The sequence below is a fragment of the Aphis gossypii genome, chromosome 1, assembly GCF_020184175.1.
Source record: "Aphis gossypii isolate Hap1 chromosome 1, ASM2018417v2, whole genome shotgun sequence".
In the NCBI taxonomy this organism is placed as follows: domain Eukaryota; kingdom Metazoa; phylum Arthropoda; class Insecta; order Hemiptera; family Aphididae; genus Aphis; species Aphis gossypii.
In genome coordinates this window covers 67,938,827-67,966,330 of record NC_065530.1, presented here as the reverse complement: position 1 = coordinate 67,966,330, position 27,504 = coordinate 67,938,827, and the positions used below count along the sequence as shown (strand labels likewise).

At 25.2% G+C, this 27,504-nt stretch overlaps 2 protein-coding genes across 3 annotated transcripts; both read right to left on the bottom strand.

Moving 5' to 3' along the window:
- Window positions 1-1,659: 1,659 nt before the first annotated feature.
- Window positions 1,660-12,393, bottom strand: LOC114130492 (exportin-4-like). Its single transcript, XM_027995477.2, has 21 exons — window positions 12,116-12,393; window positions 11,923-12,028; window positions 11,448-11,623; window positions 10,264-10,371; window positions 9,742-9,858; window positions 9,487-9,643; window positions 8,898-9,022; window positions 8,515-8,672; window positions 8,269-8,443; window positions 7,940-8,203; window positions 6,495-6,666; window positions 6,253-6,430; window positions 6,008-6,167; window positions 5,752-5,924; window positions 5,209-5,377; window positions 4,802-5,095; window positions 4,309-4,489; window positions 4,110-4,228; window positions 3,169-3,390; window positions 3,011-3,103; window positions 1,660-2,221 (listed from the first exon to the last, which is right to left on the bottom strand). Exons 1-21 carry the CDS (start codon window positions 12,170-12,172, stop codon window positions 2,027-2,029), a joined length of 3,399 nt encoding a protein of 1,132 aa, XP_027851278.2. The 5' UTR covers window positions 12,173-12,393; the 3' UTR covers window positions 1,660-2,026.
- Window positions 12,394-15,888: 3,495 nt separating this feature from the next.
- LOC114130491 (transcription elongation regulator 1) lies at window positions 15,889-27,328 on the bottom strand. 2 transcript variants are annotated; one of them, XM_027995476.2, is made up of 17 exons: window positions 26,966-27,328; window positions 25,236-25,496; window positions 24,769-25,171; window positions 24,467-24,649; window positions 24,294-24,402; window positions 23,940-24,214; window positions 23,733-23,865; window positions 23,410-23,674; window positions 22,732-22,925; window positions 22,489-22,658; window positions 22,208-22,416; window positions 21,987-22,137; window positions 17,256-17,534; window positions 16,979-17,194; window positions 16,640-16,903; window positions 16,494-16,571; window positions 15,889-16,435 (listed from the first exon to the last, which is right to left on the bottom strand). In XM_027995476.2, the coding sequence occupies exons 2-17, from the start codon at window positions 25,490-25,492 to the stop codon at window positions 16,205-16,207; spliced, it is 3,417 nt and encodes a 1,138-aa protein (XP_027851277.1). In that variant the 5' UTR covers window positions 25,493-25,496; window positions 26,966-27,328; the 3' UTR covers window positions 15,889-16,204. The 2 variants fall into 2 exon arrangements, with proteins under 2 accessions (XP_027851277.1, XP_050053426.1); XM_050197469.1 differs by having other exon boundaries at window positions 25,236-25,461.
- Window positions 27,329-27,504: the final 176 nt, after the last annotated feature.

The window sequence follows — 27,504 nt, the reverse complement described above, 5'->3', positions numbered from 1 at the left end:
AATTTTTTATTGAGTGACCGCAATCAGTATGTTACTTTTTTAAGGGGTGACCGCAAATAGTAAGTAATTTTTATTTTGACCGTAACTAGTTAACACCGGTACATACCTAAAACCGAATAACTTACCCATAAGACTACCTATATTAAAAAGCTTAATATTTTTTGCTTCATTTGAAATCATTATTTCCTTAAGAAGTGCGAACCTTATTACGAATATCAATATTGCAAATGCTTAATATTACCGTAGATTTTATAATATTGTAATACTTTTCCAGACAAAAATCATGAAAATTCAGTGAAAAACATGAAAGGAAAAAAATTACATATTAATGATACTTTACATTCTTGAAAATTTTAATTCAGAAAATAATATAAAAAATTGATTTAAGTCCCGCCAAGTTAATAGGTACTTACCTAGCAATTACCCATAAACTGTATGAACTTATTGAACTTTAAAGTAGATCGCAGATTAAAGACCATTGGCTATTTGGCCTTCAAAATATTTTTTGATATTTACCCGATGTATCATTTAAGAATTTAAAATTATAAATAATTATAGAATAATAGAATATCTACCTACTCCATTTTTGTTACTAAAAATTCTAACAAGACTTGTTAGAATGTACACTTATTTTTTTTCTAGTGTACATTGCCATAATATAGCATTATAGCCGTATACCCGCGTAAATTAAAATCATTAAATTACGTATCTACTATCTTCCATAATTCATTCAAAGAATGCTCTCTTCTCAAATATACCATTAACCTAACTACTGATTAATGAGTGTGTTAAATTTTAATTCAATAATACCTAAATCAAAAATTTGAAAAACCATCCAATCGAATGACAGCCTATATTTTTAAAAATACCGTATTATACCTAAACTGCTATAATTTACATTTTATTTTTCTATTTGTAACGAAAGGTTGAACTATGCTTTATCAACAAACAATCATATTTATAATGTACCTAAGTTTATTGTAAATACGTACGCTTATGTTTTTCCGATACATTTATCGTTCCGCTGAAACTAATCACAGTATCGATTCTGTGATCTATAATTAGTATAATAGTTATCTAATGAAAATAATATCAGTAAATATAATCAAATAAGTATTTTATTAAATATTCATGTTGGAATTTTTTAAGCATAATAATTTTCAAAGTATTTTGACTCCTTTTGAACTATTTACAATCATTTTTTTTTTAATTACGGCTATTTTTATTGTTGTTTTTTACATTTATAATCATAATTTTTTTTCTTAATCTAAACGGTTGAAAATGTTACACAAGATCTTCGCAAGTTTTACTTACTAGAATTTTAAAAATAATTTGAAGATTATAGATTATTATTATTTGAATTCTAATAGTTGTATTCATAGACATGGTTATTGGTCAATGGTCACTAAATATTGTTTTTATATTATACTAATATACCTCAAATTGAATTTAGGCACAATTTTATTAATATATTAAATAAGACTGTAAAATAAAAAAGTATATAGATACTAGATAGACAATGCCCTGAACCGGACAGAAAATAATTGTTCACCATGGACCATGATTGAGCGTGGACAAACTATATGACACTATTTTTCTATGCATTAAGGACTAATCCACTGAATAATAAGGATAATAATTTAACAAAATACAAAAATATTTGATAAAAAGTAAAAATTCTAGTTTATCCAAAAAAAAATTTTTCATATTAGTATAAAACTAAATCTAATTTGAATATTTAACATAACAAATATGTTAGTAAAAAAAACTAATATAAGATTTATTTTTTTTTATGATCTTTGTACAACAATAACATTATTAACAGTGTTGTAGCACAACTATGAAAATTTGTTTCAAAATCAAAGTACAAACAAAATTATTTGTTAAATTTTGTTATTAATGGAAGAATAGTTTTTAATGTATTTTACATACTTCACAGTATAATTCAGTTTTAAAATAATTTTAACAATGTCCTTAAAATATTAAAACAAACTAATATACATTTTTAATTACTTCACTATTTGTATTATTTGATAAATAGGAACCCACGTATATTTGTTGTAAAACTATCAAAATTATTTTTAAAACGACATTTCATTGCATGTTGACCATTGAAGTCAATCCCGGTAGTTAACAAGGTAAAAGCATTATGTAGTCTATCTATGACTGATGCATCAGTTTGTTCATTGATAAATTGCATTGATATTTGTTGAAATTCCTCCTAGAAATAAAGAATAAAAAAAAATGATAAAATAAAAATTTTAATTTTAATTGTTGAATGATAACTATAATTATTAATTTATTCTTTGAAGACATGTTATTTTATTGATGTTATCACATTTATAACAAAAATAACTATAACAATATTTATAATAATTAGAATATAGATGAACATTAATAATAATAAAAAGATAGATATTTACAGAAACAGGTGACATATTTAGGATAAAAATATATAATCAGGTGAAACATTTGACATTGCATTTCGTTATGTTCATCTTAAGAGGTTAGGTTAGCATAATATGTGCATGCATATTTAATCTGTCTTAGTATCAATACAATTCCAAAATATACGTTTAGCAGTTCCAATATTGTGTGTTTAGCTTAAATATAAAAGTAAAATGATCTATTATCAAACTTAAAGACCATAGAATCATCTCTGATTTCTAGTTGGATTTTTATGGTATTTTAATAATTAAACAAGTTATAAGTATCTAAAATATTAATATATAATACTTAAAAATATTCATAGTTTAATAAAAATTTAAAGAATTGTAAAAAATCAATCAGAGAACATTTATAGATACTGTTCTTAATTTTAAGTTTGATAATAGGTCAATTCATACTAATATTTAAGTTAAACACACAAAATTGTAATCGCCAAACGTACATTTTGATATGTTATACATTAGTAAGATGGAAAAAATACTTGTAGATATGAATTTTCTTAAAAAGTAGCCTAGCCAATAAGCAATGTTTATTTAAACCACAAGATAATCAATATTCTTACCGGATAACAACATATTAATGTATAAAGTGCATGACCAGTACTGGAGAGTGCATCCGAATTAATTTGACAGGACAATATAAGTTTCATCAAAAACTATAAAATTAATCATTTATGAAATACAATAAAATAAAAGTTATACAAATAATATTATATCATACTTTTAAAAATGGCTTTAACAAACTATATGCTTCATGCATTGTACAGTTTTCATGTCTATATATAAATGAGGCAGCCGATTGTAAAAAATCTGTGCACATTGGAGTGATTTCATGTCCAAACATAGTTAGCCCTAATTCAATTGTAGTCAAAACTCCTTTAAAAATATCAACATTTTCAATACATAATTTTAATGGAACCATTTCACACATATATCCAGCATACTAAAAATAAATATACAATTGTTACTATTTATTAATTTATTATTATAAATACTTAATTATACAATAATACATAATACTAGTTTATCAAGTATATAAGCAATAACAGAATAAAAATTGAGATATAAGCATGACATATATTATTTTAATTGTTTGTGTTTTAAAATTAGAATTTTTAATTCAATAGATTACATTTTAAATAACTGTGGAATGTCAAATAAAACCATGATTTATTTCAGTTAGATCTCATAATAGATAAAATACCAACTTAAACCTTCATTATTTTTATGTTAGAAAATAGTAAAAAATGTAAAAACTAAGTACATAAAATTAAACTAATCATTAAAAAAAAATGGTATTTAACATAAAATAAAAATCAAACCTGCCCTAACCTATGAGCTATCCAAAAATACCTATTTGTTCAATTATAAACTATAGTAAAATTGTAATTCTACATTAAATCAATTACAATATCTTTATCAATGACTTGATTAAATAAGTACAGTAGAAACCGTAATGCATAAATATAATAAATAACATAGAATTATTTTGTACAAAAATATACCTTATTTTTGTTAATTGTATTTAAGAAGGATCGGATACTTGAAAAAAAAACTAAGCTCAATGATATTTTAAAACACAATGGAATATGTGTTATAATTGCTATTTATTTTTCACAGTATTTAAAATATTAAAAATAAGTTTAAAAAAAAATTGCTTACTTTATAGTACTGTAAACAAAGTGCGGGAAATTTCAAGAGATCTATGGTCATCAATGGCAAAATTACTTGTAGCCCGTAAACACAAACATCCCCAGCAGTTTTTCCAGTAGTAGTTTTTCCTATTTTTCAATCAAGTATGATTGTGAATCAGTTAAAATATTAAATTAATATAACTAAATATGTTTTTATAATTCATTACCATCAGAGCTAAGATCTAAAACCTCTTTAGACATAACATGGGTTAGAAGTTCTAAAAATACATAAAGATCTTGATAACATTGATCTTCAGCATCAGAATCTAAAGAAACACGATTAATGTTGTAACGAGCATACATATCCACCATTTGATAACAAGACATGTAAAACTTATCACTTTCTTCCTATAGAAAACAAAAATATAATTCAAATATAATATATTATCCATACAATATAATTAAATATGCATGCATATTTAAAATATTGTTAATGAATAGTTAGTTTATTCTGAACAATTATTTTAAAAAATCAATAATAGTTATACCTGAACTGATCATAATTATTAAACTTTGAGTCATGAATAACATAATTTCAATTTAATTTGTATAAATCTATCTATTTATAATTTTAAGTTAATTGATTTTAAAACCAAAATGCATAAATATATTAAGTTGACTTTATAATATTAAATACAATTATATACATTTTATTCTTACCACACTAAGAAAACACAGCATTTTCTTGGAAAATTCAACAAAAAGTTGAATTATTAGGTGAACAATAATTTGATAGTTATGATATAATCCAATTAAAGCTGAAAACTCATTTAACATTGGATGTAAAACATCAAAAATAGTTGGAGTGGTATTAATGACTGCTCCACTGGCCATACCAATACATTTATGTAATATATCCATAATTTCTAATCTTACAGCATCATTATCATACGTTTTTCTAAAATTGTCATTACTTAATATCTTCCTGAATTTGTCTAGTGTTGGAGTTATTACCTAGTTAAGATAAACCTGATTATTGTCTTGTAAATACAATTATCATAGTTAAATTAATTGTATTTATTTTTAAGTCAACAATTTTTCTTTAATTCAAAATAAAATCTACTTACACGAGTACAGTAGTCTTTTTGTTTATCAATTGCAACAAACGCATCCGCAGCTAAAGAAAATGCTTTATACAATCCTTCCTTTACTTCTGGAACTAATTGGTCTTCACGCATGTGATTTTGTAGTTCAAATAATTTCCAAAATCCTTCACAATTGATAACAATTTCAGCTCTAATAAAAATTAAAAAATATGTTTTATTTGTTTTTTTTTTTTTTTTTAATTGAAAACGAAAAGTTAATATAAATCCAACCAATTTATTAAATGTTGCCAAAACAGTTAATTCTATAGTAGATTTTAAATATTTTAAATATGTACCAATTATCTCATCTGCCCAATACAACAGTCAAATTAATAACGTTTTTATGTTTAAGTCACAAATAAACGTAAAACTGTGTTCATTGTTTTTACTTCATATTTTTGGACGTGTATTGCTATGCAATTCCACCACTCACAATTTATTTAATATTAATTATTATTTATCATTATTATTATTATTTATAGTCTATATATGAAAAATTAAACAATTACAAATCATAAGACATACTTGTGTCTAATATCTACCATAGATATTAATAATCCAACTGTATCTCCAATAAGACTCACATCGACATACAGAGGTGATTTGATATTATGTTCAACTTTATTTAGCAAGTAATTTAAAACCCAGTTAGCAGCTTCTGTATGTTGACCAAATGCTTGCAATAACGTCATACTAAGCTAAAAATTATATTATATTATTAATATTATACAAAATATAAAAAACATTAATAAAAAATCGTTGATAATTAATTATAGTTTACATCATTATAGTAAGTCTCGTTTGGCATCAAGTATGCTTGAGAAAATTCACGCAAGAACCATACTATAGTACCACTTAACAATGGACTACAAAGACTTTCCATTTTAGCTTCTATTAATTTTTTTTCTAATTCACAAAGATGAAATGCAATAGACACCAATCTATAAAAATAATAATTAATACATATTTTTTTTTTTAATTATTTTTATAATAAAATAACTAAACAAATTGTATTAATTAATTTACTTGATAACATCATCTACAGCTTCTGCTGAGCCTGGTACATCCATAACTAACAATTGATTAGTAAGAAATTTCATTGTTAAATCCATATTGACATTTTTACTCTGCTCAATACTATGATGCATTATTTCTGAAGGAATCATACTAGGTTCACCCTCACTATCCACGGTGAGTATATGTCCTGAAAAAATCATTTCAAGTAATTTATGATTTGATTACATTAATCAAACTTATAAATAAATTACCTGCTATAAGAAACAACCAATGAATATCTTCATTAACAGCATCAATATTCAATTGAAAAGATTCTGGCCATTGACAACTTCCACTACTGTGCACATGTTCAATTATTGTTCTCATTTCTTTAATTTGGCCTTCTATTAAAGTTACTAGTAAAGGTAAAGAATGTTCTGGAATCTAAAATAAAATATTTAAAACATGTAAAGATTACAATTGCATTTTTATTGATCTATATATTATATAAATGTAAAAATGAGAATCTTAGATGCCAATGATCTCGGGAACCAATTAGCTAAACGTTATATGGTTTTTTATAAATGAGTATATTATGGAAAAAGTTTTAAATCTATTTCTGATTCTATAAGTTAATTTACAACTGAGTTATTATTTTTTTTAAATAATCAGTAAATATATATATTATCTATATACATTAAAGCAAAAAGTCATTTACTCTCTAACTAAATACAACTAAACACTACTTAACATATGACGCTGAAGTTTGGTAGGTAGATTATTTATAGGTAGGATTGCTCGTAAGGGTGAAGTACCCCCTCATAATGCCACGATTTACCACCAAAAAAGGTAGAAGACATCAACTAAGAAAATGTGCAAAGTTTGTATTTTAAAAAGGGACTCACACGGGGATTAGTTAACTCGTGAAAACTATTATTATTTGGTTTAGAAAGGGAAGCTATTGGTTAAAAAAAAATAAAATAGTTATTATAATTGGATAAATTTTAGACCTGTATATTATATTTTGGACAGAGCCATTAAATATCTTACTCAACACACTAGCTTGATATAAATATAATTTTCTTTATATTTTCTCTTTAGTAACTTTATGTTTAACAGAGAAGCAATTAATTAAAATATTTTAACCATTATTGCAGGAAACTTATACTTAAAAAGGTTTTGCCTTCATATTGAGTAACATCCAAAAAGAATGGCACCACAATTTTTTTCACATCGGATAATTCAGCTTATAATAAAAACAATTGTTTTTTTTTTAGATTTATGTGTTATCTTGGTTACAAAGATAAAAAAACATTTATTCATTAATATTATTAGAAAAAATTAGTATTTAAGTTCATATAAGTAAAATTAATATGTAAAAAATATCAACTATACACTGAATCAGAAAACCAAAAATATTGTTTATCTACCCACGTTACACTAAATGTTAACATTAAGATATCAAATTTAAAATAGATGCATTTTTTAAGGACAATAAAGTGCTCAGGAATAGCAAGTTACTTTATAAAATTACATTTTTCAAGTATTATTTAATAACACATTATTATTATGAATTTTCTTTTGTCACAACTACTTCCAGAAGACCCCATCAATGAAAATGTTTATATATTGTTTAATAAGCCAATACACTGAAGTTTTGCCAGATTTGACTAATAAAATTAATTTAATAAATACTTCTAAAATACTGTCTACTTACAAGTCTTCCAAATATTCCTATATATTGGAGTTGTTCTTTATTGACAACTCGATCATCCTCTTCATTTTCATTAAATTCATTATCAGACATTTTTGTACCATTTGGTGGTGAAATGTGACATTTTATGTATGTGTTTAAAATTTGTATGGATGCACTCTTACATATTTGTTCTGGAAAAGATTGGTTACTATTTCCAATAATAGATACCCAAGGGCGTAAAATATTATTGAATGCTTCAAAAAACATTTGATCGTCTTGAGATAACTAGGACAATATAATAATAATAATAGTAATTAATTTGTTTATCATTATAAAATTATAAAAATTACATTTTCTTCAGTAGCAGCGCCTTCAGCAAACTGACATGTAAGATGGGTTGTATTTTCCAAAAAACTTTTTACTAAAGCTGGAGGAAATTGCATAAATCCTGAAGGAGTATATCCACTTATTATTCTTTTTATAATGGTAGAAATTCCTATTGATTCACGATCTACAATTTTAACCCTGGAATTAAAATAATACACCAGATTAAAGTAAAATAAAAAACAAATAAGAACACATAAAAATTTACTTACGTAGATACTAGTTTAATAAAATTTTCTAAGTAATTTTTCATATATTCCATTCGTACATTTGTATCAGTCCATATATTACCATTAATTGAAGATAATTGTACTAGACAATTCAAACAATGATGTGAAAATTGGGGGTTATCTCTTACCATCCAATAAATCTAATTTAATAAATAATAAATAAATAAATATATATACTATACTTGTACATAAGTATATATTATAATAAAAAAAAACTGACAAATGTAATTAATCAGCTAAATATTTATTTGTTAATTATGTATAAAAAAAACTTGATAAAAACAAAAGTTATTACAAAGTTAGTTACATTTATCAGCTAGTTTTGTTATACATATATATATTTAATTAATAACTATGTTACTTGCATGAAAATATAAGTCAACAGTGCTAGGATTTGTTATAATATCTTTCCAGTCTGATCCAAGCTTTAAAATAGGGCTATTTTCAGAATTATATATTCCCTCAAACATTCCAATTAAATACTTGGGCAGTATTTTTTAATTAAGGAAAATTATAAATATTTGTGCTAATAACCGGAGTATACTATCAATTTAGAAACAAATTAAATATTTAAAATGTTTTTCAGAATATTATATACAATACCAAATTGCAAACTGTACATTCTACATAGTACATATTATACCTGTGAAATTAAATAATAAACAATTATTATTTAATAGACAAAATAATAATACTTACCAAGAACAAGATTTAAAATAGGTTTCAACTTTGTTCTAAATAACGTTTTTTGATAACCTAATGATAGATTATAAAATTGTTTTTGTGGCTATAAACAATTTAATATTAAGTTTAAATAAGCATGTTTAAATAATTTGAAAAAATCCAAATAAAATTAAGATATTACTTTCATATATGAAAATTGAAAAAATCATTTTTATACAATTAAAAATAAAATACTTATTTTATGTAATAGACTTATTGTAAAAAGGATATTATTAGCAGAAATAAATCCCCATACTAAAACAGATTCACATATATTGAGTAAATGCTTAAGAACGGTCAAAATATCAGGTGATAATGGCTGAGGAAGATTTTGTATTTCATGCAAGGCACGAGTACTGAATATAAAAATACGTCTTAAATCCCTAGCCTAAAACATAAATACAAATGAATAAAAAATAAAACAATTTAGTAAGATAAACTGATAGTTTAAAAAAATAATCAATTTAATAAGTCATTAAATTTTACCTCAAATTCCTTTTTTGCAGAATAATGGGATTCCCAAGTTAAACCCACGTCTGTAGATTTAACTGTAGTAGAATATTCTTGCATTAATGCCAAAATTATAGAGCAACCCAAAATTTGCTATAATTAGAATATAAATAAATACAAGCACAAACATACATTGGTACTAAGTATTTGACAATAAAGATATTAGGTTTTATAGATTAATGAATTTATTATTACAATTAATTTCTATTTTTTTTTTTAACATAATACAACTAATTAATTTTGTTTGTATAATAAAGTTATAAAAATAATATAATATATATATTTATATTTCCTTTGGTCGTTTTTTTTTTTACTTAGCTTAGAATATTTTTTATATATCTGTAGTCAGAACTCAGAAGTCAAAAAAGATAAGCCAATAAGATATATTATAATATTATTATGTACTAACATAATTACTATAATATATTTGTTTTTTAAAAGATATAATATAATATGTATAATAGATACATAAAAAGTTAAGAAAACTTTAAATTATACCTTTTTTAAATCACCATTGAAAATTAACTTTTCTACTTCATCTAAAATATTACTTCTTTCTTGACCACCGTCTTCAACACTTCCTCTTTTAATCATAATAGCAATCACCTATTAAATATTAAAGAAATTATTTCAATATAAAAACTTTTAAAATTAGCTTTAATACAATCCAGCACTTACACATATTTCTCAAATTTTATTTTTATACATTAATAAATACCAACACTGAGAAGACACTCTTAAATTTGTTATATATACCTAATTTATATAAAATATTTATTTTTATTAAGACCAATTTTGGAATTTATATGGTTAGTTTTAATATTCAAGTGAAATAATAGATTTATCAAACTTACAAATAAGAACATTATCTGTTTTAAGCCAGTTACTTACTATGTTTAAATTTTTATATGAGTTATAAATATATAAAATATTTTCATTTAAAAATGCTCATAATGAGTTCATTAAAATCATTCCAGTATCGAAATTCACAAAACAAAATCTCCATGTTGCAAGTTTGTAAGACAAAAATAATTCAAGTGGTTATGACATCCATTTTATATGTTTACTACATACAATTTTTTTTTCGTTTTACATCATAATAAACAACTCAAATACTTGTTTGTTGAGCAATGACTTTATAATTTATATACACAAGAATCTACATACAGAAATTGCTTTAATTTCAGTTAACAACACAGAGACATGCTGTGAACCCTAATGATCCAAATTGATATGACACACAAAAATTATTTAAAATATGTAATTCAGATATTATATTTTATTATTATTGTTTGTTTTAGAAAAATTGTGAAAATCAAAAATTAAAATTAATTTTAAATATAATACACAGTTTTAATATTTTAAAAAAAATGTCCTGACTAAAATTATTTTTACCAAAACTATTAAGCTATACTTTTACTTTCAAAATAGTTTATAAATTGCCAAAATGATATTTTTAAATGTCAAATGGGACGAGTAAAGTATAAATATTATGTATTTTTGCTCATTTAACTTCAACTAATACTTTCCTAAACAAAAATTATGTGCTCCCTAATTAACTTCAATCTTATTTATATTTAGATGAATAATAAAATAAAAAAAATATGGAAAAATGTAAGGTAGAATAATTATATTACCATAAACATATATATACCTATATATATTTACATTATATTTATTACCTGTAGAATTCGTTCTCTAACAAATGGAGCCATGTTACCATCACGCATAATGAATTGGAATAAATATTGTCTAAGTTCATTTTTTTGATCTTGAGATAACAAAATCCAATCTCGTATGAGTGCATCTCTTAATGTTCCAGCAGTCTCAAATAAAACAAAATCTACTTTACTGCAATCTAAATATATATATACACATAAATAAATAATTAATATCATCAAAATATTATAATATACTAAGCTAAAAGGTGTAAAAAGATGTGTTCTCATAAAACATTTTAATACAATTAAATTTTAAGTCAAATAACTGTCTATTTATAAGGAACTGCAGGATTTAAATCATAAAATAGTATTAGTAATATTGGTATAATACATTAATACCTATAGTTATTTAAATAATATTTTGTATTTATTGAACAAGAAAATATAACCATAGAAAAACTCATTAATACATTATTAATTAATATAAGCATATTACCGAGAATATATCGACATATTGAATAAGGCATGTTGGTCTTGCGAAAACTCATAAATACTGCTTCAGCAGCACCACGCTGGTCATTAGTCACGAGTGAAGGTGATGCCTATGAATACAATTCAATATATACATACATATTTATTAAACTAACTTTAAAAAGACTAAGTATTCTATTATAGGAAGCACTGCTTACAAGCATTATTCTGCCAGCCGCTTCAAGTTCTTGCAATATCTGTTGCACCTGCTCCATTTTTTTTATTATTCCACCAAACAGAAAATTAACATGTGTCCCATTAATTCTAAGATCAATCTACAGAATTTAATAATTTGTAAAATGATCGTCGTTCAGTGAGCTTTACTTATTGGTAAAAGGCAATTCCACACTTTTTCAAATAAATAACTGTTATCATCTTATCAGGACAACAGAATTGTCAACTTTACAGCGTATCACAAATTCGCAAATTTTCGTCGTTGAATCTATGAAAAAAATATTGTTTCTAAAAAATATCCAGAATACCAACTTTAGAAAAATAAAGATTTGGACGATATTAATAAAATTATAGTATACGGTAAAATAATCATAAGTATTATAGTTGTAGGTATTCTAAAATCTATAGTTCTATACGTCGTTAGCAAATATAATATTATTTTTTTTAAATATTACCCAATTTTTCTCAATGTGTAATCGCAACATTTTGTATAGCCCTTCGACAGTCGGGGCGGAATCATTATTGGCCAAAATGTCTGTATCTGAAATATAGAAAATACACATAAATCATATTTTTGAAAAAAACTAATACCTAACTAGGTAAAATAATTATAAAATATTATATAGGTAGTAATGTAGTGCCGATACCTTTTTTTTTTTTTGCTTTGTAAATCACTACATGGGGACCGAACTGTTTAAATTAGCTGGCACTACGACCGTGGCGCTGGATAATATTCTATTTCTAACTCTTAAATCAAGCTTGTTTCGCAGTTAATTAAAAATGTAGGCACTATTTTCGATTTTAAATTAAATTTTTCTCCTCATACAGTAATGAATAATGATTAAAAATAAAGCTATGCATTATTTGGGCATTATTAAGCTCACTGGCTCGTAATATTGTACTATTACGATAGAAAAATCAAAAATTAAATTATTAATTTTGAAGAGCATTCTTAAATCAATTTATTTTTACTGGTTTTTATTTAATTTTGTTACAGACAATTATACGACAAAAACTCAAATAAAATTAATTAAACTTTAAGTATTGGTAGAGGGGTACCGTCTGTCTGTACTAGGTTTATTATGTAAGCACCTGTACAGTTTTTCGAGATAGCTGCTACTGCATGCGGTGGAGGTAGTGCTGAAAGTAATCGTGACCAGAAAGGGCCTGTGTCATTTATTATGTACAGGGCACCTTGGGAACCATCCGGTTGATCCACCTGGCGAGGTCCGGTGGGTCCACTGCAAGCCCAGATTAAGGGGGAGCCAGGGAGGCCACGTCACCGGAGCCCACGTGTGTAAAGGACCCATAGTCTTCTTGACTTAAAATTACATTGAATGATAATTTGTACTTTTTATAGTACCTACCTACAAGAATATTTTAATTTTAATTTTTTCTTGTTTGAACTAACATGGGCGATGGGGCCCGTTTATAGATGTTTGATTTTCAACTTTGAGGATGATTTTAAATTGGATGTATAGTTTATATTTATTTTTGAAGAGTTCAAAATTAAAATATCCAATTACTTTTTTTTATAATCGGAAAAAAAATTTAGGAAACTGAGAATTTTTGTGGAAATCCTCAAATCCAATTTTTGGTAAAATAGATTTTTTTTTTGGTACCCATAACTCACGAACAATGAACAAATAATTATAAACACCTTTACTTGAAATTTTCACCAAACCTTTTTACTATTTATAATAAAATTTTCAAAACATGTCGACCCTTTTTTTTAACTATTTACGATAAACGGTAAACAGCAAAATCATTATAAGAGTAATATAATATACTTTTCAATAGATGTTTGTAACGTCATGCTATTTATTAGTCACGCCTTAGACATTAGAGTATGAGAAACTACGAAAAATTAATTAAATTAAAATATTATGCATTTCACCACATTTCATTAATGTTACAGTAATATATATATAAATATATATAATACATTATTCGCAAAAGTAATCTAGTAGCCAAACCTCATCGTGTAAACGTGGAGTGTTTAATAAGTGCTAGCATTTATTCAAGTCTCTAATCTCCATTATATTCCACCATTTCAACTGAAAATATGTACATACCAGCTAATTAATACTTACGGCGATTGTAAATTACGACCGTTCATATGTATATTGTATATGCATAAATGGCTTAGAAATAGTTTATATATAGGTATATAATAATATATAATAATTGGGATCCTAATATATACATTTGTGAAATGGATGAATAACAACATAGAAATATAGAATACCTAGTTACATGAATTAAGGCTAAAAACAAACAACACAATTATTTTAATGGTGTGTTTCAAGATGTTATAAATAAAAATCACCAAATTAGAAATAGTGATACTGATGAAAAAGTAGTCATACAAAAGAATTTTAAAATTTGATAAGTATCTATAACTGTACTTAAAAAAATAATTTAAGAAACAATATTAGAATTGATTTGAAAAAAGTGCAGTTATTTTATTGTAATTAAATTATAATACTTATATATTATGATGATTTTATTATAGATGATAGTATATTTGTTGTTAGTTATGTAGTATAACTAGTATAATTGAGAAATGAGTGACAAATTTTTTCACTTCTGTAAAACAAATAGAATGAACAGCTCTAACATCTCCTTAGCACAAGTTTGGATTAATAATTAGTGTACATTGCCAGACAATAATTCTAATACAATTTACAGTTTTGAATATGGTGCTGTTTCTAAATTTTGTCAAAATAACAAAAACTTGTTATATAAATACACCAACTACAGCCGTTATTATAGATGAATAATTAATTAGTTGTGATTGCACATAGTTAATATGTTTAGTGAAAGAGTAATTGAATTTAGGAGTGATGCGTAAGACAAGTTATGTATTACAGTCCGATGTTTGACGGCAAGGTAACAACAAGACCAACAATGTAAAAATTAGGCCAATTTTGGATATTGGATATTAACTTACAGTTTATTAACTGGATATTGAACTCTAGTCTAATATTTCTTCAAATCAGGTATACGTTACTTATCTATTTATTTTCATTAACCTAATTAATACAATTTTAAATAAATTGGACATACATCACCATCATTTTAAAAAGAGAGGTGGGATTTTTCAGTATGGTATTATTATCCTTTTTGTTTTTTTTCTTAGTCAATACATGATTAATGTCCATTCATATACTTAACTCTCCTTATAAAAATAGGGAACATTTTCATTTACATATGTAGCTATTGAAAATCTAAAAACAATTTATTTAAATTAAAACTACAACACAAATATGAAATTAATTTGATTGAGTACGTTGTGTGACAAACAGTGATAGTTGATACACACATTATGTTAAATGCTAATAGGATTAATATGAAACCAAAAAGGTAGATAGTAATAATTTTGAACCATTATTGTTTATCATCATGGCATGGTCAAAATATTAGGATATATTTTCAAATCATAAGATTGTATATTTATTATCAATTTATTTAATATACTCACAGACCCATACAAATACAAATACATAAGGTTAAATTGTATTTTCAATAATATTTTGAACTACAAAACTGTGTACGTGAATATAAAAATACAGACAGGATAAACTAGTTATCAAAAGATTCCAAACATTATATTTGATTTTTAGAATAATTTTTCCTCAAACGTATATTATGTTAAAATAAATAATTCATTTATATTTATTATTTGATACATTACATTTTATAAATGGAATATATTTGATAAAATTAATTTGTCAATTAATGTCAGAAAGTTGTAAAAAAAAAAAAAAAATAGAAATTATTTCTATTCCATTTCCTATTAATCTCAACACAAAATCATAGTAATATTGAATCCTAAAAAACTAGTTTATCCTGTGCAGTAATAAGAAAAAGATCTTAATGATAACATTTTATCTGCTACTTACTGATACTTGTGCCTATAAAAAAAATTAATAATAACAACACAAATAAATTGAATAAAAAACAAGTTTAAAAATTATTTCTGAAAAATAAAAATAAATGTAAGTTTATCGTTGAAGTATTACGATATTATAAGAGCAGAAATAATTTAGTTTATAAAATTAAAAATTAATTTATTTCAATGGTGGTCGTCGATTGGGTTCTGTAGCAGTGGGTGGTGGGGGTGGACCACGTTTTTCTAATTCTTCGATATAGGAAATTATTAACTCCGAACGTTCATCAGCTATACTATCCAAAAATAAATACCGTTTATCTTTGCTTAATATATCTTCAACCTCTTTAAAATAAGTTTCATGGTTTTCTTGTAGCTTTGCATTTGATAAATGAGTGATCAATTTAGTTTCCTGAAACCGAATAGATATTGAATAAAAACAAGACTCAAAAAAACTCTTAATAATTTACCATTAACAGATTCTTGAATTCATTTTTAGCGGCAATCATTCTATCTTTTAAATACTCTCTAAACTCTTTTTCACATTTCTAAAAAAAATTATTTAAATCAATACTTATAAATTATTGTTATCATATGTACGTTTCAATTTACTTACCCTATCACTAGATGAAAATCGCACATATCTTACGTCTTCTTTAATTGATTTTCTTATCTCTTTCCAAGAACTATCTAATGTTAAGTCACTTATCTCATTTAGCATTTCCCTAAATTTTTCTTTCTTTCGCTTAGATAACTCTTCTACATGGACCTTATACAACTTTTCTTTTTCTTCAGACTCCAATGAATCTACTAATTCATACCTGCTATCTTTTCTCAATTGCCTTTTAGCTTCTTTCCAAGACATATCATTGCTTCTAACCTAAATAGTAAATAAAAAGTTGTAATAAAATGTATATACAACCAAAACTTATAATCATATTAATTTAAGACAAACCAAATCTGCCAAAAGAGCATTAAAATGAACAACTGCTTCATCATGTTTGTGTTGTTCACGTTCATTCTCTCTGTGCTTCAAATGTACAGCTAAAGTACGCTGAACTTCTTTTTCTCGCTCTTTTAAGCTAGCTTCAATTCGAGCTTCTTTAGAGTCTTTTGAATCCTTGGAATCTTTTAACTCTTCTTTTTGTTTCTCAGGTGACTTATCTTCATGCTATAAATATTTGTTTATAATTTATTATTAAAATAAAGTTTGAATTGAGGCTAGTATTTACTTTTGAATCAGATTTAGTGGACGATTCTTTATCTTCTTTATCCCGCTTATCTCGTTTATGACTATGTTTGTCTTTTTCTTTATGTTCTCGTTCCTTTTCTTTCTTCCTTTCATCCTTTAAAATTCTTATATAATCAATAAAAAAATCTTCACGTAACGTACTGGAATCAACTGCTTTATATCTAGAGTCATGATCTAATTTCTTTTTTATCTCAGGCCAACGAGTATGCCGGTCGATTTCAGTGTGCTCCTTTAATAATTCTATAAACTGCTTTCGAGCCTATAAAATGTATTTACAGTAAACTGATTAGATTAAATAATAGAAACAAATTTGTTACAAATTGCTTGGAATTTAAAATTATCATAAAGACAAAACATTCCAAATCATATAACAAATAATCATTCATTTAGTTATCACAACATATTATAAGCAGCCATTAAAAAATTATAATAGGTATATAATAATATTAATAAACATAATTATTTATAATAAGGTATTTTCTGAGAAGAATACATAAATATCATAAAATAAATATTAATGTTATTATGAGAAATCAAAATGAAATATTTACAAATTTAATCAATTAAATTGTATTTAACTATATATTTATCAATTTCAATATTTTCATTTATTAAAAATAAAGTTTTGATTTCTCATATTTAAAATGCTGAAAATAATATCATTAAACCTGAAAATAAAATTAGTTATGTCAAATGTATGTATAGTTAAAGTCAATATACAAAAATTTTATCAGTTGTACATTGTACATACACCACTAAACAATAATTTTCTAAAAATTGCATTTTATTAAAACACTTACTAACATATAACTATGTGCATATTAATACATATTTAACCCCTTGAGATAAATAGGCGGAAGTATTATAATATTATATTTAAACAATATGATGGCTAATCTTATCAAACATTCCAATAATTGTAGAAAACATTGATGAAATCATTTGTATTTTTATCACTAAATGTAAGCAGTTTCTTTTTGCTTAATGACTTTAAAATGTTTTAATTTTCAATACAACCAATATATGCTTATACAGTACAAATGTAATTAAAAGTACAAACCTGTAAATAAAATCCTAAATGTATGTAATCCATTAAAACTGTATTGGTTAATATATATTTATCATAAAAAAAAACACGGCAGGTAGTTTAAATATTGTGGAAAATGAATAATATTTAACCCTTAAATAATACTTTAAATGATAGTTATTCATTAAAATAACTACATTAAATTTAATATTTGTTCTTCAATGTCAATCATACAGTCAAGTGTTCTAAAATATTCATACCAAAAAACAACAGAATACCCATACCTCATACCAAATTTGATTTCATTTCTACAACAATGACAATGTATAATCTCTATAATAATAATTAGGTATTTGTATCATTTAAAATACTATGTCTGAAGCGATGATTAATAAAGAAACCAAAATATACAAAATGTTATTACTTAGCAGCCAGCTTGATTAACCAGTTCAATTTTTATGTTTAAAAGTTAGATTTGATTTTGTCTTTTTTAAAGCATGAATAACAACACTTCAATTTCTGCAGTCCATTCTTCTTGTTCTGTTTGGAATACCACTTCAAAATCATTAAAACAAAAGATCCAAAATTCCTTAATGGCAAGTAATACTTAGTACAGTAAACATGAGTTTTCTGTTTGTATCCAAGTAAAAAAAAAATCCATAAGGTATTACCTCGATTCTGGTGTTTGAATAGTTTGACTGGGTTTGTTTAGCGCCGCCAGGGTTGAATTTAACTATCCATCCTCAAGGTATTAGGTTACAAGATGATCCAGTTATTGGTAGTGATGGTTGAAGAATTGTCAGATAAACTTAAGATTTATACAAATATGTACATACATTCTTGACATTCATTCATATTTTTTTTAATTTAACAGACCAAAAGTGTCACCATTCAAATTCCATTCATTAAAACATACAAACATTTAATCTCATTTTTAAATTTTAACATTTGTGTATAGTTTTATGTTAAAATTTTCTAAACAGAGATAAAAATATCCAGTTATAAGTAGAATACTGTTTTTGTAATAGATAAATTACACAATAAAATTATAATCGACATAAAAGCCCATTTTTTTTTTTTTATGAAGAAATATTAAGTATCAAAAAAGATTAATAAAATAAGAAGTAATAAAGACTTTAAGTCTACATTTTATTAATTATACTCAAGTACAGATTATTTATAAAAAAAATAACATAAAATTTAAAATAATACATAATCTCACTTTAATATTAATTTTTACAGTGCATAATGTATACAGGGTGATTTTTTTTATCAAACAACACTCATTATTTCCAAAAGTATTCATTTTTTTGAAAATATTTTTTTACATAGTTTCTAATTGTTAAAAAAACAACGTTTTTATAAAAAAATTATATTTTTAAATATTTTTTATCCTTATAATTTTTTAAGTTTTAAGTTTTTTTTAATTTCATATTCCAAAGCAGAATAATTTTCTGAGTAATTCGATACATAAAAATCAAATATAGGGTGAGTAGTTTATGAGTTATACGTATTTAAAGTTTAGCTGCGCGGAGTGGAGTGGTACAGGGTTACCCCGCAAAATGTTTGTCCACTACTCCGCTTGTCTAAACTTTTAATAAGTATAACTCATAAACTACTCACCCTAAATTCGATTTTTATGTATCAAAATACTCAAAAAAATATTCTGCTTTGGAATATGAAATTAAAAATCTATGTTGTCATTCAAAAAAGTAAAAAACTTAAAAAATTATAAGGATAAAAAATATTTAAAAATATAATTTTTATATAAAAAGTTGTTTTTTTTAACAATTTGAAACTATGTAAAAAAATATTTTCAAAAACATGAATACTTTTGGAAATAATGAGTGTTGTTTGATAAAAGAATCACCCTGTATATCCATGACTTAGATTGTGGATATATATATTAAATACCCGACCAAGGTCATGGATAAATTAGATAAATATTGGACTAATAAAATAATACCATATTACCTTTAAATAAATAAGAGTAATACATTTTACAGATGACAAAACCTAGTCATAACATAATGAGCATGGCCATTTCTAAATCTTATACGGTTCCATGACTCTAGCTGTGAATGTAGTAAATTTAGATATAGTAATCCACATTGAAGAAGATATAAATTTAAATATTATAAAAATCTCATTCATAGCATAATAGCATATAATGCAACATAGCAAATGATTCATTGCACTAAACTTGGACATGGGCTTCGATTATCTAATATGTTCACAACCAAGGTTAGATATCTAATACACCCACAACCTAAGTCGAAAATATATACACTGTGTTATTTTAAAACTGAGAAAATACAAATATGCATAATTACATTTAATTTATATTTTCAGTATATAAAATTATCATAGAATTTATTTTGTTTTATTAAAAACTACTTGTTTAAATTTCTTTGGTAATTATTTTGATTATGAACAATTCATAACTACTAACTAAAGATTAAGTCAAATAATTATAATATAGTCACATATAAATGTTTTATTATTTTATTTTATTTTATTAAATAAAAATAAACATGAATAGTTTTGAGTATTATTTATTAAATTACTTTTAACTGTAATAAAAGATTACTAATATTCATTAGTTAATACTTATTACCATGAACTAATTTATGGTTATTATTTAAGTTTTATTAAATAAATAAAAGTAAATTTAAATATAATTTTATACAACAAAGTTTACCAACCATAAAATAAATCAAGTATGCTTTTTTTAGTAGTATAACCATAACATTAATACATAATTAATATTTAAATGTTAAACCAAATAAAATATCCATTCATTGCACAATGCAAAACTTAGAAGAGAACTTAAAATTAATTGGACCCTTTCATTACCAAGTAAATCCTAAAATGTTTGATAAAATTTATATAAATCTTATGTTATATATTAATAGTTCAACAACTAAAAAAAATATTTATATTATATTAACAATAATAATAATAATAATAAAAAAATGGGCTCTGATAAAAATAAACCTGAAATATATTTAAATAATACATAACACAAATTAATTGTCAAGATACTGACAAAATATCAAATATCAATAAAATTAATTTTTTAAATGCCCATATTAATATTATAGGAAAGAAGAAAAATTTTAATAATCACAATGAGAAAATATTAATATTGAAATATTGTCAATATCTATCATCTGTAAATTAAAAACATCTGGAAAAATTAGTTTAAATTTAAACATTTTAATTACATTAATATAAATTACACTTTATTTAATAGTTTAATAAATAAATTTAATATATGTTAACTAAATTATATTATATAGTTTGTTTTTGTACAATATGCTATTTATTTTTCATTTTATATTTAAAATTGAATAGTTAATTAATGTTTACTGTACTATATTCAGAAGAAGAGTATAAGGATCAAATGGCACCAAAATGAACAAAAACAAGTGTTGTGAACACATTTACCTCCACTACCAGCTATACTGGCAATATCGACTCTATTCACCAATCTGTACATTCACAAATCGATATTCTTAATTATTCTTATTCTGAATAAGAGTACACTCAAAAACTAAAAATTGAAAGGAATATGAATATGTTTAATATGCATTAATTTCAGTGAATATAGTACAAATACAAAAAACAATGATTTAAAGTTATAAATGGTTTATAGTTAATAAAATAAAATTGATCACTGACCTGTTCACGACGCAACGCTTTTTCTTCCTTTTCCTGTTTTCTTAATTCTACCATGTATTCATTAAATAATCCTTCTCTTTCGCGTGATTTTTCAATATTTTTATACCTTTCATCTTTAGAGTTTTTGGAACTAAAATCACTATATGATGTCCTGTAACAATATAATGTTTTAAAATTATAAATATAATAATTATAATTATTAATTATTATTATTTTTTTACTTTGTTGTAAGGTTAGCTTCTTCCATTAACTGTCTAAAAGCTTCACGTCTCATTTTCATTTTGTTGCGTTTTTCTTGTCTCTCTTCATCCGCACGTTCTTTCACATATTTTTCAAATACTTGCTTTCTTTCTTTAGATGTTAGTAACAAATAGCGAGGATCAAATACTATTTTGTGTAATTCTTTTTCCCATGTACTAAATGCAGAAACCTAAAATTGTAAAAAAAAAGGATTAATATTTATTTTATTAAAAATAATAATGATTTAAATTATCTCAAGTACCTCTTTCTCAGATAACATTTCTCTAAATTGTGTTATTCGAGTCTCTAAAGGCACTACTGCTCTTTCTTTAGCTGCTCTCAGTTCTGCTTCCATAGCTGAATCTTTCATTAAGTTCACCTTAGATTCAACATCATTTTTGGTATTATTAGTACTGTCTTGGGAAGTTTTATCTATAATATGATATTGACACAATTTATTATTTAAAATAATATTATTAATTCATTATATGTTTAGTAAATTTACCACTATCAGTCTTTGCTTTTTTAGTGGGCGATTGTCCTTCGGCACTTTTTAAAGCTTGAACTACTTCTGGTGGATTTGATACCATTTTGTCAACATCAGATCTTCCTTTAAGATCATCTGGTTTTTCCCATACTGATGTTCTAGTTGAAGGTTTAAAGAAAAATACACGACCATCTCCTGTCCATACTACACACCTATAAATGCAAAATTAAAAACTTTAAGAACTTTGCAATAACTTTATAATAGCATTTAAACAAAAATTTTATTCTGCTTATCATTTGAAAAATGTAAAATGGTTTGTTTATATTTGGAAAAAAGTATACCTCCTTATTCATTACATATCTAACCAAATTTTTGTATAATTTAACTAATATATCTATTATATCCCTTCTTTAAAAACCTTACTAATTGAAAATAACTTAGTCAAAAATAATTACTAGTAAATTTATTTTACCAGCTATTTATTTAATTTATTTCATTAGAACGTTAAGAGTATGTTTTTTATTCTGTGCTCATTGATTCATCTAATCAATGATTAATTTAAAGATATTTTTTCTTCATAAATTGCACAATACATTTTTTCTTTTATTAAATTAATTTATATATCTATAGTTACAACAAAAAACTTAAGGTACATCATTAGTAAAAGAGTATAATTTTATATGATAAAAGACATACCATGGAGTTCCTTCAACAGGTGTACTAGATACAGGTCTAGTTTTGTCTTGAACTTTCAATTTTTCTAATACTTTGGGTTTTTCATCAATTTTAGTTTTTTTGTTAGGCTCTTGAAGTTCTTCATCTTTTCTTTTAAATGAACCAATATCTGAATTCGAACCATTCATTAATTTATGGAAACCCATATCAACTAGAGGATCTGATTTCTGTTCCATTTTCTGTTCAGCTTCTTTTCTTAGTTTTGCAGCAGCAACGTCTCTAGCCACTGAAATAAAATAAAAAACATAAAAAAAAAAAACGATTTAATGATATTATTTACTCACAATCAAGATTTCTAAGGGCTTCAGGTTTTTCCCAAACTGATTCTGATGTTTTCATACTATAATAATACATTCTTCCATCAGGTGAACGATGTTCTGACCATTCAGCAGCATTGGCTAAGATTACTGGATCTATCTAATAAATGAAAATAAATATTGTAAAAATTCAATCATTGTTTAAACTAAATAAACAATATAAAATCATCATACTTTGCTATTAAGTTCCATTCCAGGCATCATCATAGGCGGAGGTGCAAATCCTGGGGGCATCATACCCCATGGAGCAGCTTGTGGAAATCCTGGAGGTGGCATACCAAATGGTGGTGGTCCACCAAATGGCGGAAAATTTGGTGGAGGCATCATGGTATTAGGAGGCATCATACCAGGAGGAGGACCCATCATAGGAGGCATCATTTGACCAGGAACTGCACCTAATGGAGGTACTCCAACATTTGGTGGATGCATCAAAGGAGCTTGTTCATTATCTAAGTCAAATAAAATTTCCATTGAATACATCTAACTAAATGTTATACACAATTAAATATGTAAAAAATCTGTTTTTACTATGTGATTTGTCTTCAATACTTTTCATTTCAACATCATTAGGAGTTTGTTGTTCACCTTCATTAGGTTTAGCAAAGTTATTTGTATTAGGATTACCAAGATGTTCAACCTGAAAAATCATTAAAATATAACTACATTCTTATTTTGTATTATACTTCTTTAAATTAAGATACCTGTTCTTGAGAAATGACAGTAATATTAGGTCCAGATGGTTTATCCCAAGTAGTTTCACGTGTTCTAGCATTATAATAATATGATTTTCCATCACCAGCTTTAGTCTCAATCCACACTTCTCCAGACATTATCGGTGGTGGGCCTTGTGATACTCCAGTACTTGGTGGCATTACAGGCGGCATCTATAGAATTTAAAAAGAAGTACAAATCATTAATTTAGAGATTTAGATGTCTTTATTAATGCAAAACTAATGTAACAATCTTTAATATATAATCATTATATTTTTAAAGAAACTCATACTTGTAATAATGAAGGCAATTGATTTGTAGGCGGACCTCCAGTCTGTCCATTTCTATCTTGTTCGTTAAATGGTGGTACTTGATTTTCTCCAAACTGTGGGCCTCCTTGAGATGTTGGTGGTGGACCATTCATCATATTTGGAGATGATTCTTGAGAAACACCATTCCAGTTTTCATCTGTATTTTCAGAAGACCATCTACTTCTTTGAGGTTTAAAACTTCCATTTGTAGGACTACTAAAGTCATATGAACCCCCGCCTCGATAATTAGAAGATCCTTTAGGATTATTATTACCAAATCCTCCAAATCTTCCAGCTTCATTATTTCCTTTACCATTATTCCAATTAGGGTCACCTCTAGATCCATAATTGTTATCAAATTGACCATTACCATCTCCAAATTCCCTATTGAAATGTAAATCATAAGAATATAAGATAATAAAAAGTATAAAATAGTGGTTATAAATACCTGAAAGAACCTCTACCATTATCATCAAACGATTGTTCATTTTCAGGATTTGAATGTCCATTTTCTTGATCATATGAATTATCCATTGATTCATGATTGTTAGAGTTCATATTATCTTGTCGATTTGAGTTCATATTACTATCTTGATCGTTAGAATCTACATTATCATTTTCAAATGAAGTCATACTATTTTGTGCATCATTAAACTCTTGCTGTGTTGAATCCACTAAAGGATCCATCAAATTAGAATCAGCCATTTAACTATGAAGTAATTTTTTGTTAAAATTTAATACTATAACAGTAGATATAAAATAAATAAATAAATATTTAAAACAAATAAAAATAAATCAACAGTTTTACATCCTCTTTTTACCTACTAAGAAGCATGCTACTTTTTGGGGACTGACACTTACATGTCAAGGTAATGAAGATAGTTCTTGTTTAACTAGACAAGTCTAGTTACCTAGGGGGTTGGGTGGGGGGTTGGTAATTACTGGCTGGCTTGCTCCAGAGTCCTGATGCCACCAGGCGCAAAAATGCCCCATAACTATGTTGGAATTGAACTAAAGTCCGCGCACGTCAGAACATCACTTCAGATACCCACTCAGCCACAGGTGACCCCCAAATATTTGATAAATAATAATATTGATTAAACAATTAGAGTATAATATACCTGTGCATTAAACTCAATAATTATCTACTTATATGACAATGTATAAATAACAGTTTGTACATATTTTATAGTTTTATGCAACTGACAATAAAAAAAATGTCAATCAATACACTTGGTTACAGAAGATAACACTAATTCATTTAAGAACATTCAAGTTTCTTATAAACATAGCCAAGACAATAGCTATCTTTATTATACCTTTACATATTTTTAGAGTCTTAGAGATTTTGAATTTACGTTATATATATAATTGTCAACTTTGTAGTACTTGTTATATTTTAACAATAGTTTCAAGAGTATATAACAATACAAACATTTTTTTATTAGTTTTATTATAAAACATTAATAAATTATTTTTAAAATGTATATACTTATAGTATAAACCAATAAAAAAATTAGAAAAGAATATAGATAGATTGGTGGTATCTACTTTATAAAAAAAATGTATATTTTTTGTTATGGAAAAAACATGTTCATAGTATTTTTTTTAATACAATTATATACCTAGTATTTTCAATTCACTCAATAATCTTAATGTTCCAACCCCTACTTAAACAACAAACAAAATTATAATTTTTATGGCTACGTCTAGGCCAAAACAACTTATTGCAAAATGTGTTTTTAATAATATCATTTGTTAAAGCTTATTAAGTAAAAATTAAAGTGAACATAACAAGGTCTTGTCACTTATTGTCATGTAATACAAGCGACAATAACAAAGTTAACCAAAGACAAAATATAGGTACCTAATACCTATATTTCAGTTTAGGGGAAATATGTTTAATAATTTCAAATATAATGGTCATTAAAAATCATATTTTATAAATGTGTTTGAAAATTTTAATTTACAATTTCACCAACGTCTGACAAATTCAATTAAGTAGTTGTAAAAAATGTTATTCTAATTTCGGGTAAAAGTTAATTCTTATTGACAACAAAGTTGATTTAATAATAATAAAGCAATTTAAAATTAAAAATATTTTTAAATAAATGTTAATTACCAATACAATAATAATGTACCCATCAATTAATAATAAATGAATTACAATATATTTACCTCCTGATGGAAACAGTCAATCGAATGGTGGCGAATGTTATTTCTATGCAATTCAGAAATCAACATTAACACGAAGTACACGTATAAATAAACACTTGTTTAAAATTCCAAGTTAATATAAATGTCGTAACAAAAAAAAATTATAAATGCAATAAGTAAACACCAAGAACTTAGTATAGAAACAGTAGAAACTGACGGAAAGACAAAACGGAAGTACACACAACAGTGTACGCGGACCTGCGGACGCAAGACACACTCAGACACAGTAATACAGTATAGGTAATTGGGAGGTGTTGGGAGTTTGGGACTGGCCCTTGGGAGTATAAAAAACAAGACGTATTGTTTAGAGGTTTGGACGATAAAACATAAAAACACGCAGAGAAGCGGATAAATCGTGAAAACAGTGAGGCAAATACATTAATATTAAAAATGTATATCGTACAATACTATATTATATGATTATCATGCATTCCACGTTATCACACAAACGTCTGTGGAGCGCATAGAGTGGGGGGTGATGAGCACTTGAGCGAAAAATA

Excerpts from the sequence above, each read along its gene's own strand:
- LOC114130492 (XM_027995477.2), bottom strand. The coding sequence starts at position 12,172 with ATGGAGCAGGTGCAACAGATATTGCAAGAACTTGAAGCGGCTGGCAGA. Across the intron at positions 4,490-4,801 it reads TGCTGTGTTTTCTTAGTGTG|GAAGAAAGTGATAAGTTTTA; the intron begins GTAAGAATAAAA and ends TGTTTTCTATAG. Across the intron at positions 4,229-4,308 it reads TTTAGATCTTAGCTCTGATG|GAAAAACTACTACTGGAAAA; the intron begins GTAATGAATTAT and ends ATTGAAAAATAG.
- LOC114130491 (XM_027995476.2), bottom strand. The coding sequence starts at position 25,492 with ATGGCTGATTCTAATTTGATGGATCCTTTAGTGGATTCAACACAGCAA. Across the intron at positions 22,926-23,409 it reads CCTGTTGAAGGAACTCCATG|GTGTGTAGTATGGACAGGAG; the intron begins GTATGTCTTTTA and ends TTGCATTTATAG. Across the intron at positions 22,138-22,207 it reads GAAGCTAACCTTACAACAAA|GACATCATATAGTGATTTTA; the intron begins GTAAAAAAATAA and ends ATATTGTTACAG.